This window comes from Taurulus bubalis, assembly GCF_910589615.1.
Source record: "Taurulus bubalis genome assembly, chromosome: 12".
NCBI lineage: Eukaryota > Metazoa > Chordata > Actinopteri > Perciformes > Cottidae > Taurulus > Taurulus bubalis.
The window spans coordinates 7,854,569-7,869,647 of record NC_136600.1 but is presented as its reverse complement, the minus strand read 5'-3'; the positions used below and the strand labels follow the sequence as shown (position 1 = coordinate 7,869,647).

Genomic DNA, 15,079 nt, shown 5'->3' with positions numbered 1-15,079 from the left:
AAAAGAACCATCATAAACAAGGTTGCCAGACAAAAGCCAGACTGTCTGTTTTAGTCCTGTCCAGAAAAGATGCTTGCCCATCATAAATGAGGCAGGATCCTGGTTTTCAAAAGAATTCATAAAAGCAGTCAAACATACTGATAAAAACCAATAAGTACCATGCAAATCTTGCAAGACGACATATTCTCAAACAAGAGACAAAGTATTCTTCGTATAGGCGAAATATCAAGTGAGGAGGGAATGGGTGAAAGGCAAAGACCTCTAATCAATACTAAATACTATATTTCCAAAACCAAACAAAAAATATTTAATCTGTACATAATATAGTACGCATGAGTTCAGACTGGATCAACAGTTTCGTTCCTTTCGTTCTCTTAGTCTTTGCCAAACGCCTATCTTGGAATAATACAGAAATGTCTTTTTAATTGATCCCAATCTCTTTGTTCTCCTCCATAAATCTGGAGAAGGGGCGGTTGGCCCCGACATCCAGACCCGCCTTCACCAAACCCGTCATGGGAGGGCTCCTTCCGGCGTGAACACGGTCCATTCCTCCCGGCATGGGTCCCAATGAAGTGATTCCTGCACCGCCGAGGCTGACGGGCAGCTGGGTGATGCCTCCATTTTGGATCACAGAGATCTCATTGTTCTTCATCGCCAGCCCGTTGGTGATGGCGGCCGCGTACTGGTTCCAGAATCCTGGGTCGACGTTCATGGCCCGAGCTGCCAGATCCTTCTGGAACATCTCACTGAACTTCATGGCGTCCCCGCCCAGCAAGGCCATGGGATTCTCCACAGACAGTCGCCGACCCCTTCGGGCTGGAGCATTGTTCCACATGTGAGTTCCCATGTGTACCTAAAATTAGCAAGAACATGAAAAGAAACATTCTGAGTGTGAGTTGCAAATCCGTACATCCAAGGCAAATACGGCAAACATTTTATGGGTGGGAAATGGAAGGAAAAAGGTCAAAATTAAATAAATAAACATACAAGCATACATATTTAAAATCTTTTTTCGGGTAAATTAAAACATTTTAAATATGAATTGAAAGAAAAGGCACAGATAAACCATGAAGCTACATTTCAACTTGGAGACCAGAACAAAGAGAAACATGAAAAGTGATGTCAAGAGCAGGGGCATCCAGAATTGATCCCAGTGTTACATATTACTTGGCATGCATCTTTGCAACCACAATGATATGTACAATTATATTTGATTAAACAGGCTCGTACCTTCAGATTGCCCTTTGTGGTGAAAGCCCTTCCACAAATATTGCAGGCGAAAGGTTTTTCCCCAGTGTGTGTGCGCTCGTGGATTTGCAGAGCACTGGCTGAAGAAAAATTCTTCCCACACGAGTGGCAGTTGTGCTGCTTAGGAGTGCGTCGTGGAGGCGGGGGAGCCAACATGGGGTTGATGCTGGGGCTCATGTTGCTGTGGGGCGCAGCAGCGGGAACCTGGATCCCCACTGGCATGTGCGAGTGGTCGCTCAGAGACACTGACTTGCCGTGTCCATTCATTTCCATCTTGATCATGTTTGATGCAGTGCTGGCCAAATTAGGAGTGCTTAGCCCTGAAAAAGGCAAGTTAAAATGCATATTAGAATGCTGAAGCATTTTGCAAACTGGGAGACCCCTATGGCTGCAAGGAAGATGGTGTAATTTGACATACTTGAAAACTTACAAACTATGCTCCCCTGCTGAAGCTCAACTACATTAATTAGGCTATTTTTGTTATCAATGTATACTATCAATATATCAACATATCCCATTTCTCCCCATAATTAATAATCAATATTACATTATATATACTTATATATATATATATATATATATATATATATATATATATATATATATATATATTTAATACTTACAATTACATAAGATAAATATAGATATTTCATTAAATTTGTACAATGCTTTACGTTTACGTTGATTTACACATACACACCTCGATCTCTATTTAGAAACAGCATGCTGAAGTGGTTCTCCTCCTTGATATAGTGCCTGCCAGGTTGAGTGGCAGTGAGGTCAAGGGCCCCAGTGCCTTCAGTTGCAGAAACCGGAGATGGGGTCTCTGATTTTTCTGACTTCACTGTCGCCAGGCCAGAAGTATTGTTCTCCTGGCACTCGTCTATTGTCATGGCACTGCTGTTATTATTGTTGAATGTAGCTGGGGACTTGGATCGCAGGCTCTCAGAATGGCTGTGAGCTGGGGACAAATGCTGCATAGAGCCAGAGGACTCAGAGAAAGCAGGGCTCCCCAAGCTTTGTCTTTCAGCATCCCCCAACGCAGACAGGGAATCAGTGGCAAAGTAATCAGTCTCTCCTCCAAAGCTGATGCCATTCTGCATAGGCCTTTGACCAAAAGAACGCGGCATGTTGGCAGTGGAGTCGATCATCTTCATCTGGTTCTCCATTGCAGCGATGCTGGAGATGATGGACGTCGGTGGGGAGCTCCCAGGTGAATAAGGTTTACATGGGTCTACATCTCCCTCTTTAAAGTCGCCTTCATCTTCCATAGCTCGCTCCATTTCATCCAGAAGATCATCATCATAACTACTCATCGCATCTAAACTCTTCTCGTCAAAGGATAGGTCAGTGTCCATCTCCTGCAGGCTTTCAGGGATCGGGGTGTTGGGGATCTGCCCTCCCATGTGCATGCGGATGTGTTGCTGGAGCACAACGGCATTGGTGAACTTCTTCTGACATATAGGGCAGGAGTGTTGTACCCGAAGTGGGGGTTTGGATCTATGGACACCAAAGTGTGTTTTCAGGTTTCCTTTAGTGGTGAATGCCCGCCCACATATCTTGCATTTGAAAGGCCTTTCGCCAGTGTGGATACGATAGTGCATCTTGAGAGCACTCTGGCAGCTCAGAACGCGATGACATATGACACACTGATTTGGGTCAGTCATCTTTTTGTCAATATTCTCGACAAGCTGCTGCAACTTTGATGTCTCTGAGGTTTGCATAGAGTCTAGGAGGCCTCCAAAAGGAAACTTTGCCTTGAACTGGTCTGAGAGCATGGGAAGGACAGGATGGGAGGCAGGGTTAGAAGCAGAATTAGGGCTGGTGATGGGTTCACTGACCTGGCCACTGCTGGACAATGTGGTGGAGTTGACAGTCGACGAAAGGACTACTTGACTTAGTGTAGTTGTGGTGGTGGTGTTCTCTCCTGGCCTAGAGCAGCTTGGTGGAAGAAGAACGCCTTCAGATTTCAAGAGAGGCGGTGCATCACTCCCTGGACTGGGTTTTGGGGAAGGTGAAGTAGTGGTCATGCCAGAGTCAATAAGAATATTAGGGGATAACGATGCACACTCGCTCAATGGTGGAGATAGCCTCTGAGGGGACCTGTTGAGCGGTGTGAGGCTTAGAGACTCGCCAAAACCTCCCATCATACTCGGCAGTGTGGGAGGCAGCTGGAGTCCGATTGAGGTGGGAGCCATAGGGAGGATAGGTTTGCTGTCTAGCCATGTGGTTACAGGTTTTTCTGGGGGGAAAGACATTCCATATGGGATGCCTGAGCTAGTGGGCACGTTGTCCAGGTACTCTGGCACAGGGTAGGGGTTCATCTGAATATGTGGGTATTTTTCTTTATGCCTCTGGAAGTGGACTTTCAGGTTTCCCTTGGTGGAGAAACGGTTGCCACATATGTTGCATTTGAAGGGCCTCTCTCCTGTGTGCGATCGCAGGTGGATCTGGAGGGCGCTGTCACTGCCAAACACCTTGGCACAGAACCGACACTTATGCTTGAAGAAGGGGTCCTCAGAGCTGGGCTTAGTGTCAAACACAGACACGTTAGGGGGCTTCCCTTTGCGGTGCTTCATCAGAGCAGCGAGGGGGTCAAGGGCGTTGGCTGTGGCTGCTATGCTGGCCAGCGGGTTGGGGAAGATAACGCTGCTGGGTGAGCTGTGAGGTATTAGCGGTAGACTGGAGGCAGAGCTCAGGAGGCTGCTGTGGCTGTGGAGTGAGGGAGGGGTGTTGGAGTTCCTGGAAAGAGCTGAGCTGCTGCTGATGCCACCAACTCCTGTTGCACTACAACTAGTGCCAATATTGTTTGTTACTGAAGATGAGCAGGAGGGAAGTAGAGATGACAATCCACTACCATTGGGTGAGGAAAACACCAAGTTATTTGAGCATGTGTTGGGTATTGAAGAGTTAGACTGTTGACTGCTACTTTGTGGGGTTTGAGAGAGGGGTCCTTCTATCGCTGAGTTCAGGGTGGAAGGGCCTTGACCGCTGAGAGTGGCCGGCAGCCTAACGGGCAGCTGATGGACAGGGGGAGTGATGAAGTTGTGTAGTTGAAGTTGACTTGCGACAGTAGGGGTGCAGGAGGACACAGGGCCCTGGTTTCCGGCAGCATTACTGTGATGGTGGTTTAGAGCAGGCTGTGAGGCAGACTGTCTGTTCATCAGAGCCACCTGACTGCGTATTTGTTCTATCAGCTGCAGCTGGTGTATCTGCTGCTGCTGGAGGGCCATCAGCTGGTCCAGGATCATGGGAATAGCCATGGTGGAGACCCCGCTGCCCACTGCTGCCTTTACGCTCTGTGAAAACTGGGCAACTGCAACCCGGGTGCCATGCAGGGTCTCCAAGGTAACATTGGTGCTTGGCATGGCGTAGTTTGTAACAGTGGAGGGGACGACATTTTTGAGCTGAGGTAGGGAGCCGTCTGGCTCAGGAGATGTCACGTCTATCTCGTCAGGATCCATGTTTTTTTCTGGTGATAGCTCGAGCTCCATCGGCTCGTCCTCCTTTTCTAGGACATTGACCCCATTTAATGTTGCTGGCTCTGGGATGTCATCCCCCTCACCAGCAGAACTGTGGTTGCCTTCCCTGGGGTCCTCGCTGTCAGCCTGCTCACTAGAGCAGCTGGGTACAGGAGAGAGCTCTGTAGGGTACTCTTGGGAGGGGTTAGGTGTGTTTTCATTGTCATTCACTATGAGCACCAGGGGGTTTTTGGTGCAACTTGTTAAATGTTCACAGAAGTCTGACCACTTGAAGAACTCAGCGCAGCACTTCTCACATACATGCGTCTCCTCACTGCCGCTGCGGCTCTCATTCCCGCTGTCGGCATCCTCCAGCACCACACCTCGGGCTAAAGGGAGGGGAGGGGGTTGGGAGAGTAGAGGATAAGAGGGAGCAAAAAAAAGAAGAATTAATGAATAAATAATCAATAAAGAATCAACACATATTTTGCAGTGCAGTGCTGCAAAGATTTAACCTTTGGGTTTTTTCTCTCTTTTAACATAACCAAAATCAATATTCTTTTTATTTTTTTACTCTGAACAAATTGCCCTAGTTCACCAATTCTCAAGACCCAGGTTTGTGCATTCACACCCTCTCCATAGAGCCAGCTAATAATTTTCTTTGTGCAATCCATCAAATTATGAGAGCCTATCAATTGTGGATACTGCCGCTTAATGAAATTCCATAGAACGTATTGATTTCCAATATTTCATACAATTCACAGCTGCCTCATCTGTTGGGTACAAATCAGGACTTTGATGGCCCCATTAGGATTCCCCTCTGCTATTAAGCCTAGTCATTTCCACCTGAATTTCCAATGCCTTGGCCTTTTCATTTAGCATTGCAAAGGTAATACCTTCGCCCTGAACCTTAGCAAGGGACTCTATACTGGAATACTGTTTCGTTATCATGATTACAATTGTGTTGTCAAAAGTAAAAGCTGTGATCTGTTGACTATTGCTCTTGAACACTTCCTCCACCATTCACTGTTAAATTAGACCCTGTCAAATGTGTGCAACCAAAATATACATTTTAAATTACAGCCACCTTGAAATCTTTTTTGAATGTTTTAAAATACAAAACACTACCTTTCAGTTAAGAAATCCCCAGTGTTTCTCTCTCTCTCTCTCTCTCTCTCTCTCTCTTTCTTTCTCTCTCTCTCTCTCTCTCTCTCTCTCTCTCTCTCTCTCTCTCTCTCTACTTCTGCCATGCTCTATGAAATAAGACTCAACAAATTACATGCTAGTGCCATGGCAGCAACATCTCTGATTAGTTACACATGTTTAATCACAGTTGTCGGAAGCCACTTCCTCTTCCACATGCAACCATCAAGAGTCAAACAAGCCGACGTAAGCTCTGAGCATGGACCTAATTCACACCTGATCAAAACCATGTAAAACTGGCCTCCCTTGTTTGTTTATTTTTTGTGTTTGAGCATATTCATTCTCTATGTGTGTGTATGTGTCGTTCTTGGCCATATATACATTTCCCTTTCATTATGAGTGGGAAGTACGCTCAATCACTGCTGCAGCAACCTGCACATACTTAATTTCACAGTCTCCTGTCAGTTTACACTCAAAGAACCAGCATATAATAAATTGCCAATATAACTATTTAGCCACAAATTAAACTGTTATATATATACTATAAAAAAAAATTACGACTATTTCATAAACGTTATTGCAAATAAAAGTAATTTATATCCCCAAAAAGATGTTTCTAAAAAAGCTGCTATAAGAGAAGTTGATAGTTAGATGTCTTAATACTTTTTTTAAATGGGCTCCTAGCAAAAAAATGGGTTTGTAATTATTTATATAGTATGTGACTGTATATCCAAGCACACTCACCCACACACAGACACACACATTCCTGAATAAAGTAAGTAATTGACTACATTTATGCAAATGAACTTCCACTAATCATAGGAGTGCAACTCACCCAATAGGCCGAATAGGCCGCAGCTATGACTGTAAGCGATACAAATACACGTCAAGACTGCGGTTTCCTCTACAAACTGGGAGACAACGCTGCACAGAACAGACTGCACATGTTTACTCAACATTATAGGTCTCACCATGTGTTACCAGTGAGTAATCATGAGCTTCATACAGTGCTTATGCTCATTTCAAAGGTTAAAATGGAGCGAACCATGGTGAGGCAGACATGAAGCATTTGTGCCAATTACAGTGACTCATTAGTGAAGAAATTCATCACTCCTCCTGTAATTTCTGGCCAAAGGGGGCATGAGCTATCAAGGTCTGGTGTCTGTAACTTAATTAATTATCAACAGACAGGCTTTGGATGGGCTCCGTGTTCTCATCCTCACTGGGGCCAGGGCTGACAAAACAAGATATTATTTTACTTAATCTTTGCCAGGTTAAATTAGAAAAGAAAGAACAAATTATAAAGCAGCTTGAGGGATGTAAAATGAAAGATTGCTTTTCATTTTGGGTTGTGCATTAATGCTTCTTTGCAATATCAATGTCAAATCCCTCCTTGCTTTTCCAGCCACACGTGAGCAAACCAAATCAAAATAAATAATGGTATTTTTCTTCATTTCTAACATATACCACATTATTTACCTCAAGTGAAAAGGAGCAAGTGACTGGAAACGTCAGCGACACGTGACAGCAGGTTCAAAATCTCTTTAGCCCAGCAGCGGACAGCAGAACTCATTTCCATAATTGAGGGTTGAAAGGTCAACGCAAATGAGTAGGAATTGTGTTGAGCTGATTAGTTATTAGAATGGTATTACTGTCAATCTCTTTTATTCATTCATACAATTACAAGGGGGGGTCTTTGTATGCCTCTGACCTCACACACGCACACACACACACACGCTGACACGATTTTTTCACACACACACATGTGGACAGACAAAGAACCTACATGTATAATAGAGATAAACACATAGTCACATTCACACACACACACACACACACACACACACACACACACACACACACACACACCTATACCCACTGTCAATAAATAACTGTAGTGGGTATAGGTGTGTTTGCACAGTCCTACCGTGTCCAATTCACCTTGTTAAGAGATTTCTTTGACTTAAAAATAGAGGAATTCTTTACTTTAAATTACATTTTGGGATATATAATTCCTTTTTTTTTGTGGCAAATATCTTTCCCCCTTGGCATTTTCAGTTTGGCTGTTACGTTAATTGTAAGCACATTCAAAGAAATATTGTGGAGAATATTACATCTTATAACAGCTTAATACTTTGGACAAAAACATTTGCAGACTTAAGAAAATATTTAAGAAACCATACAGGGATTCAGAGGTGAGATTTTTCTCTGGGTTCTAGCAATTTTAACAAAGAATACTTCATACAAATGAAAAAAGATGAATTGGTAAAATTACACAGTATTACAAAACATTCCGCACCAGTGTGCCATTTAATCATTTGTATGCTTTTGTTGGAAATATCATAACACTGCACATGCCAATGAGCTCAAAATAACACCATTCCCTCCTGAAACAGTGGGGTGCCATTGTGTAGTGCAGCTGTGTAAAGGCGACATTTTGTGTTTTTTATGTGTTTGCAAGACAGTGAAAGTGTGTGTGCGTGTGTGTGTGTGTGTGTGTGTGTGTGTGTGTGTGTGTTGGGGGAGGTGGTGGAGCAGTATTGATTTTCCTATAGCATGAGAAAGGAAAGGATGAGAAAAAAATCCAATCCGTTTTTCATTCCTTTAAGAGTCTTCATTTACTCAGATGCAAATATTAAACTGAACACAGTCAATAGGGGGATTGTAGACATTGAATCTGTGTGTCCGCTATCTTGCTCAGTAATCTTTGGCATGCTAGCTAAAACCGCTAATCTGGCATATTATATCAGATGAGGTATTCATGCTTTCCACTGATTCTGTGAAAGCCACAGAGACGAGCATTGAGCGACGCAATTACAAATTAAATTTGTACAATTACAAATTCTCCCATTCTTAACAATTTCCAGATTCACTTAATGAGCACACACACACACACACACACACACACACACACACACACACACACACACACACACACACACACACACGCAGACAGTGACACTGGTAACATGTACTCTATGTGAAGGTAAAGTCATTGCTATCTCTTTAAAAAAAATATTTAAAATGTGTTGCATCCCTAAATTTAAACTATTTTCCCTTCAAAACTTCTTCGTCAAACTGTGAGATTTTTCTTTTGAATTTACATCAATTCTGACAGTGAGAGCAGTTATCTCAAAAAAGGGCTCTCACTAGTCCCGCCCCTCCTTCTTGCCCCTTTCAAATGCATTCTTCTCAAGCATCTGGGGATAGCTTAGGACCCTTAAAGGGAGATGCATCACTGTTGGGCTAAGTTGAGAGGGGAGGCCCGAGAAACAAAACAAAAGAAGAAGAAAAAGAGGCCTTCTGGGTTCAACAATGTTTGAATTCTTTGATCTCACATCATCCAATCTATTCTCGTAAGAAATGAATTATTTAATTTAGGATTTCTTTTTTTAACATGTACGTTTTTATTTTATTTTGACAGACGTATATTTTGACTGATGCATCGTGCGCGAGTTGCCGCCTTTTTAACCTGGTGATTTATCCGTCAGCACAGGATCATTCAGCCCATCAATCACTCTCATATTACTTGATTATTACTTTGATTACTTTGATTTGTGACGTGTTAATTCCCATCCAAACAATACTGAATCTGTTTGTCACATTGTTTACACATTGCATTAATGTCCTCTGCTTTCATCCAGCAATATTTGCATGGTTATTTTTTTAACTGGCAGATCCTTTAAAAAAGAAAATATTAATAATTCTGCACAGTTCCTGGACAGCAATGTCTCTGTGGCCATGAACACATACAAAATCCTCCAATGATCCCATGCATCCTCAGACCTGCAGAGGCTCTAGCGTCCTCAGCACAGCTCTGTGTGTGTGTGTGTGTGTGTGTGTGTGTGTGTGTGTGTGTGTGTGTGTGTGTGTGTGTGTGTGTGTGTGAGAGAGAGTGTGTCATCGGCCTGGTCAGCCCTGCTGCAGAGTGGTACAGTCATATCTGCACTAACAGAGAGGCCTTTGTCATTGCCTGCAGATGTGGAGCAGCCAAAACATTAACGATTTGTTTGTGTAAGCATCTGCAATACAGTATTCAATGACGGCACTCTGTCCAGATGACCGTGTCACCCGTCAAGATGGCTTTTCGTCTTCTGGATGTCTACAGAAACGAGAGGGAGGCTTTCAGATCTAATGGACGCTCATCATCAGCAAAAGACATGTTTATTAGATTCGGTCTTTTTACATAGTGATCTTTGCTTCGGCTGAAAGTGGAATGGTCCGATTTAAATTTTCAATTTAAGATTAAATTAAATAATAATACAAAAATAAATTAACTTCTTTACACCCAAAAAGCAAAGCAGCATCTCAGCTGTCGAACCCTTTGTCCATGACTTTACTTCCTGAAACAAATGCCAAAATCACACTGCATAGCACATACATAAACCAAAGCATCTGAAGAAAAGCCACTCAAGACAAAATGCACCTTTCAGTTTGTGGCTTGTTAGCTTTCTCTTAAATCCACAAAAATCTACTGTTTTGCCTTATGTAAAAGAGTCCTGTCAAGTTCTCCCTCCCAATCAGGATATTACTTGTTTGTGTGTGTTTTCAGTGCTGAGCAGTAATAGGACGCAGCCATATTTGAGTGCCTTCTTTAGCACAACTATGTGGGTGGTCCAGAGGCCTGCACCCAATGGTGAGAGGGGATTAAAACAAAAGCCAAACAAAGCCCCTCCGCAGGGGAACCATGTTGTCACTGTCAGCGGGGATTTCCTCACTGTATTATACTTTGTTTTGCACCTCATAACTACGTACATTCCTGCATCAAACATTATGTTGTGGAGCGAGGAAAAAAAGAAGCTCTACCTAAACACTGTGACTGTGTCCGACGATCCAATGCAGATTCAGACCCTAAGCGTGAATTAGTAAAAGCATCAAAAACAAGAACTTAAATCTGTGCTCGTCCACCTGTTCGGTGAAAGCGTGACCAGCGAACATCTTTCCTGATGTGTTTCCTAAAATATAATTTTAACGAGCAACAATATTGGTGGAACTTGATCCTGTAAGTCTCCGTCCATAGCTTTCCTCTAAAAAAAAGTGTGCCCATATGCAGTACGTATGCCACCGCCTCCCACTCATTCCTCATGTACATCTTCAAAGACGCTGGATGCAGTGAGGGCGGGGGGTTTGGGGGGAGGCGGTGGCGAGATGAAAAAGCCCGTCAATGTTCACACTTTCTAGGACACGAGCGAGCTGTGCCGCCAAGGTCAACGGCACACACGTCCTAATTGTACAAGGAGCTTGATCTAGAGGCAGGACCTGGCTGGGCCGGGGCCGGACAAAGGTTAAGTCAGCAAGCTCTATAAAAGCACTCCTAAACAGACCCCCCCCCCCCTCCTCTACCCAATCTGAACACACACACACACACACACACACACAACCCCCGATGCCCCCAGGGGGCAAGTTTCCGGAAGGCCTGAGGCGGAGGTGATATGCCAGACGAGGGCTTGTTGGCACTTGATTTTAGTTTTTTTTCCAGGGATACATTACATTATTAAAAGAGGACTTCAGTGAGCTGCAGTGGACAGCAGAGTCGGAGAAATTCACACACAAAAAGGTGAGATCAGAATAAAGATTTGGAAACAAAAAGAAAAAAAAGAAAATGAACACACACGAGGAGAACTTTACACCCAAGCTCTTGTGGTCGTTTCCTTGGCTATTTTCACAGAACGTGCTACGATGAGAGCGCGTGTCCTCGAGCCCAACTTGAACGCCCCTTGAATGCTCGCCTTCCTCCTCGCCACCGATGCCCAACATCATATGGATTTTAAGTCAGAATCAAGAGGCGACTGACGGATATGGAACTTCTGAATTCCTTCGACATTACATGCAGTGATTTGTCAGGGCCGGCGATCGATGGTGTCGTCAGGAGCTGCACCAATACGGCAACACAGGCAGCGGAGAATCTGATCACGCTGCAATGATACAGCAGCAGTCTGACATTTGTCGCTCGTCTGTGAGGAAGCTTCAGATGAGACATGGCATTACTGGGCTTATTTGAGTGTGTATGGGCTGTGACGTCTGCCGTGAAAACAAGCGAGCCAGTAATAGTGCTCCTACGAGGACAGGCAGGAACATTCCACGGCCACTTCCAGTCAGAAGCACAATGGTGTCAATGCTATAGGTTATCCACAACACTGTGTGTGTGCGTTTTTATACGTTAAAGCCACACACACATGCAGGAATGTGAGTTTTAAAAATGGAGAAAAGAGTGTATGGATTTTTTGCCCTTATTCTGGATGCGTCTTCCGTCTGTTTTCTGTGTTACAAATCGCAGTAATGATTTTTAAATGAAATGTAAAAATCTAAATCTTCACGGGAAGCTCACTTTTTCCTCCCACGATCCCACAGGAGAGCAACCTGAGGGACGTTTCGTATCTTTCGGCGAAACCATGCAAGGCCATCCGAACATTAAAACAGACACAATGATCGTGTTAAAAATGTGAAATGCCCTGAAGTGACAAAAAAAACCATAGAGAGTAAACCGGACAAAAGAGCCAAGAGTCATCAGCGTGATTCCCCGGCCCTCACACCAACATTTCTCCATGCAGAGAGAGCTGCTCCCCAGAGACTACATCCCACATTTCTATTGTAAAGAAGCCCTGCAAAGTGTGTGACTGTGTGACTGTGTGTGTGTGTGTGTGTGTGTGTGTGTGTGTGTGTGTGTGTGTGTTAGCCAACATGAGCCTAGATAGTGAGGTATAAATGATAGCAGTGATTTTCTGGGAGCACCCAGCTATGGATACCCCAGAATAAATACATAGTTCATAGTAAAACATCCAGAAAAGTGATTATCTTAATGTTAAAAAAATCAAAATGCATTTTTATTGGTGTTTGTTTAAGTTTTATAAAATGACTAAATTAATTTGTGTTTTTCCTCTTAGATAAAACATTACAATTTTCTTCTATATTTGTTGCAATATGCTTTGATAAAATGCAGCAAGTAAAAATACTACAAAATTAAAATAATTGTACATTGTGAAAAAAAACAGTCATGTATTAGGATTTAAGAAGAATAACATTCCTAATAACATGCGTTGTGTTGGTCCTATAATTCCCACAGCATTACGCCTTGCATAAGATGTGACTTTAGCTCTGTAATGATCGTTTTATTGCGCAAAAGCCCGAGTACAGAATACAAGATGAATGAGCCCTTTATTTTTCCCCTCCACATGGCGAGGACGAGCCCTGTCAACCGCTCTTGTCGACATTGTGACCAAAAGGGAACAAATCAAGTGTGCTAAATTTATGTGAGGGGGGTAAACAAAAACATTTCCATAACAAAACGAGGCTTCGACCTGCAACAGGATCCGCATTTCTGCTCCTCGGAGGACCAGACAGGCGCCGAGGGACAACACACACTAATGCTAAATTAACATTAAAAAAAATTATTTAATCGGTTTTAATTCTAAATTACTGTATATAAAAAAGACACGTGTTTGCATGATTTACTTCCATATTTCCGCTGAATTCATATGTGCACAGCTGCAAGAGGGAACGTCAAATATTTTCAACTTCGCAATTTGTGTGTGTTTATGTATATGCGTTTGTGCGCGCGCATACACACACCCTAAGTCAACTGCAAAAGATGTCAAAGACGTATTTAAAGAAAAAAGCTCGGACATTTGACACACAGTCAACTATTAAATCAGTTCTACTTTCAAACAGGTCTGTCGTAAAGGCCTCCAGCGCGTAATATACATGTTGGACATGAATAACCAGCATTGGCTGCTCTTAATCCTACAAATAAAAAAAGTCCCCTCGCAGCCAGGAGCCGGTAACGTGATGCAGGTTCAACTCAAACAAACACACAACTTCCCGAAACCAGGGTCGCTCCTGTCCACCGAGGGAGAGGCGCCGACTGTAACAACTGCATCAAAATGGATTTATCACAAACGCTCGCGTCTATGTCTAAGAAATAAATCTCATCGGCCACTAATCCAAATAAACCCAAACGACTTTTCTTTTTTTCCTTTTTCATTTGAGGTGGAACCTCGTAGAATAAAAAAAAAAGCTCCCCCCAAAACAGAGTGAAATGACGGCGCTGTGATTGGGGGAAGTTGCCCGGTGGGAAGAAGTAGACCCCCCCAGCTGATCGGACCCACTCACCGTGCTCGGAGATCACCCCTATCGCGGGATCCTCGTCCGACTTGAGGTGCTGCGGCTTGGCTTGCTTGCGTCGGGACATGCTGCTGCTGCTGCTGCTGCTGCTGCTGCTGCTGCTGCTCTCGCGCTCCGTGATGCCTCTGCGTTTTGCAGATACATCAGCGAGGAGCGAATGAATCGACTCTCACACTCACGCACACGCACGCACCGAAGAAGAAGAAGAAGAAGAAGAAGAAGAAGAAGAAGAAGAAGAAGAAGAAGAAGAAGAAGAAGAAGAGAAAAAAAGTTCGCAAACTGCCTGGTAGCGCAGAGAGGAGAGGAGGAGGAGGCGGAGAAGACGAAGAAGAAGAAAAATAATCAGAAATTAACCGGTGCCGCTGCTGCTGCTGCTGCTGCTGCCGCTGCCGTGCGTTGGATTGCGCATGTCGGTGTAATAATTACGATAGTGAATAATGCTTCGCGATTAATGGCACCGTGTGAAGGTGGGGAGGATTGGCTGGAGTCCAGCGGACGCGCATTGGATATGCTAATGAGGGACGGACTAAGCAATTAGCCGCTTCACTCTCAGACTTTATCCGTCTCTTTTCTCTTTACTATCCGACCCTCCTTCCAACAACACAACACACCAAAGCTCTTGTTATGCCCGGCTCACGGGGTGGGTGGGTGGGGGTCCTTTTTTTATTTTGTTCTATCCCCCCACCTCCTTTCACGCAGCGCGCCGCCTCACAAGTGCCGGGAACTCTCCGCCGCCGCGCTTCCTCTCGAGGTATCTCTCATCTTCATCACCCTGACCTTTACGATTCCACTCCTTCACCTCACCACTTCAGGCAGGCGGCGTCCCGTAAAGTATAGCTTTTTGGCTCAGTTCTGGCACTTTCGGTAACTTTTTAGTTGTTGTATGCGTTGTTTGTTTTGTGCGACGCGACGACGCAGAACGCGCGCGTCCTCCTGAAGTGGACTCGAAATGAAGCGGTGTTTACAGACTTTTGAGTCGCTTCGGGAGCTTTAAAGTTGCCCCTTGATGGACGGATTACCGGTGAAGTATCGCTGCGGGTTGACGTGGGACGCGGACATCGGTAGCAGGAGAGTGGACGGGACGAGCAAAGTTGCAATGAACTGTT

General features: G+C 44.1%; 1 protein-coding gene across 1 annotated transcript; it reads right to left on the bottom strand.

Moving 5' to 3' along the window:
* Positions 1–421: 421 nt before the first annotated feature.
* On the bottom strand, positions 422–14,040 carry sall3a (spalt-like transcription factor 3a; the record flags this gene model as incomplete). The annotated part of the gene is made up of 4 exons (XM_079226894.1): positions 422–853; positions 1,231–1,568; positions 1,949–5,098; positions 13,962–14,040. The coding sequence occupies 4 exons, from the start codon at positions 14,038–14,040 to the stop codon at positions 422–424; spliced, it is 3,999 nt and encodes a 1,332-aa protein (XP_079083020.1).
* Between the last annotated feature and the right edge of the window lie 1,039 nt (positions 14,041–15,079).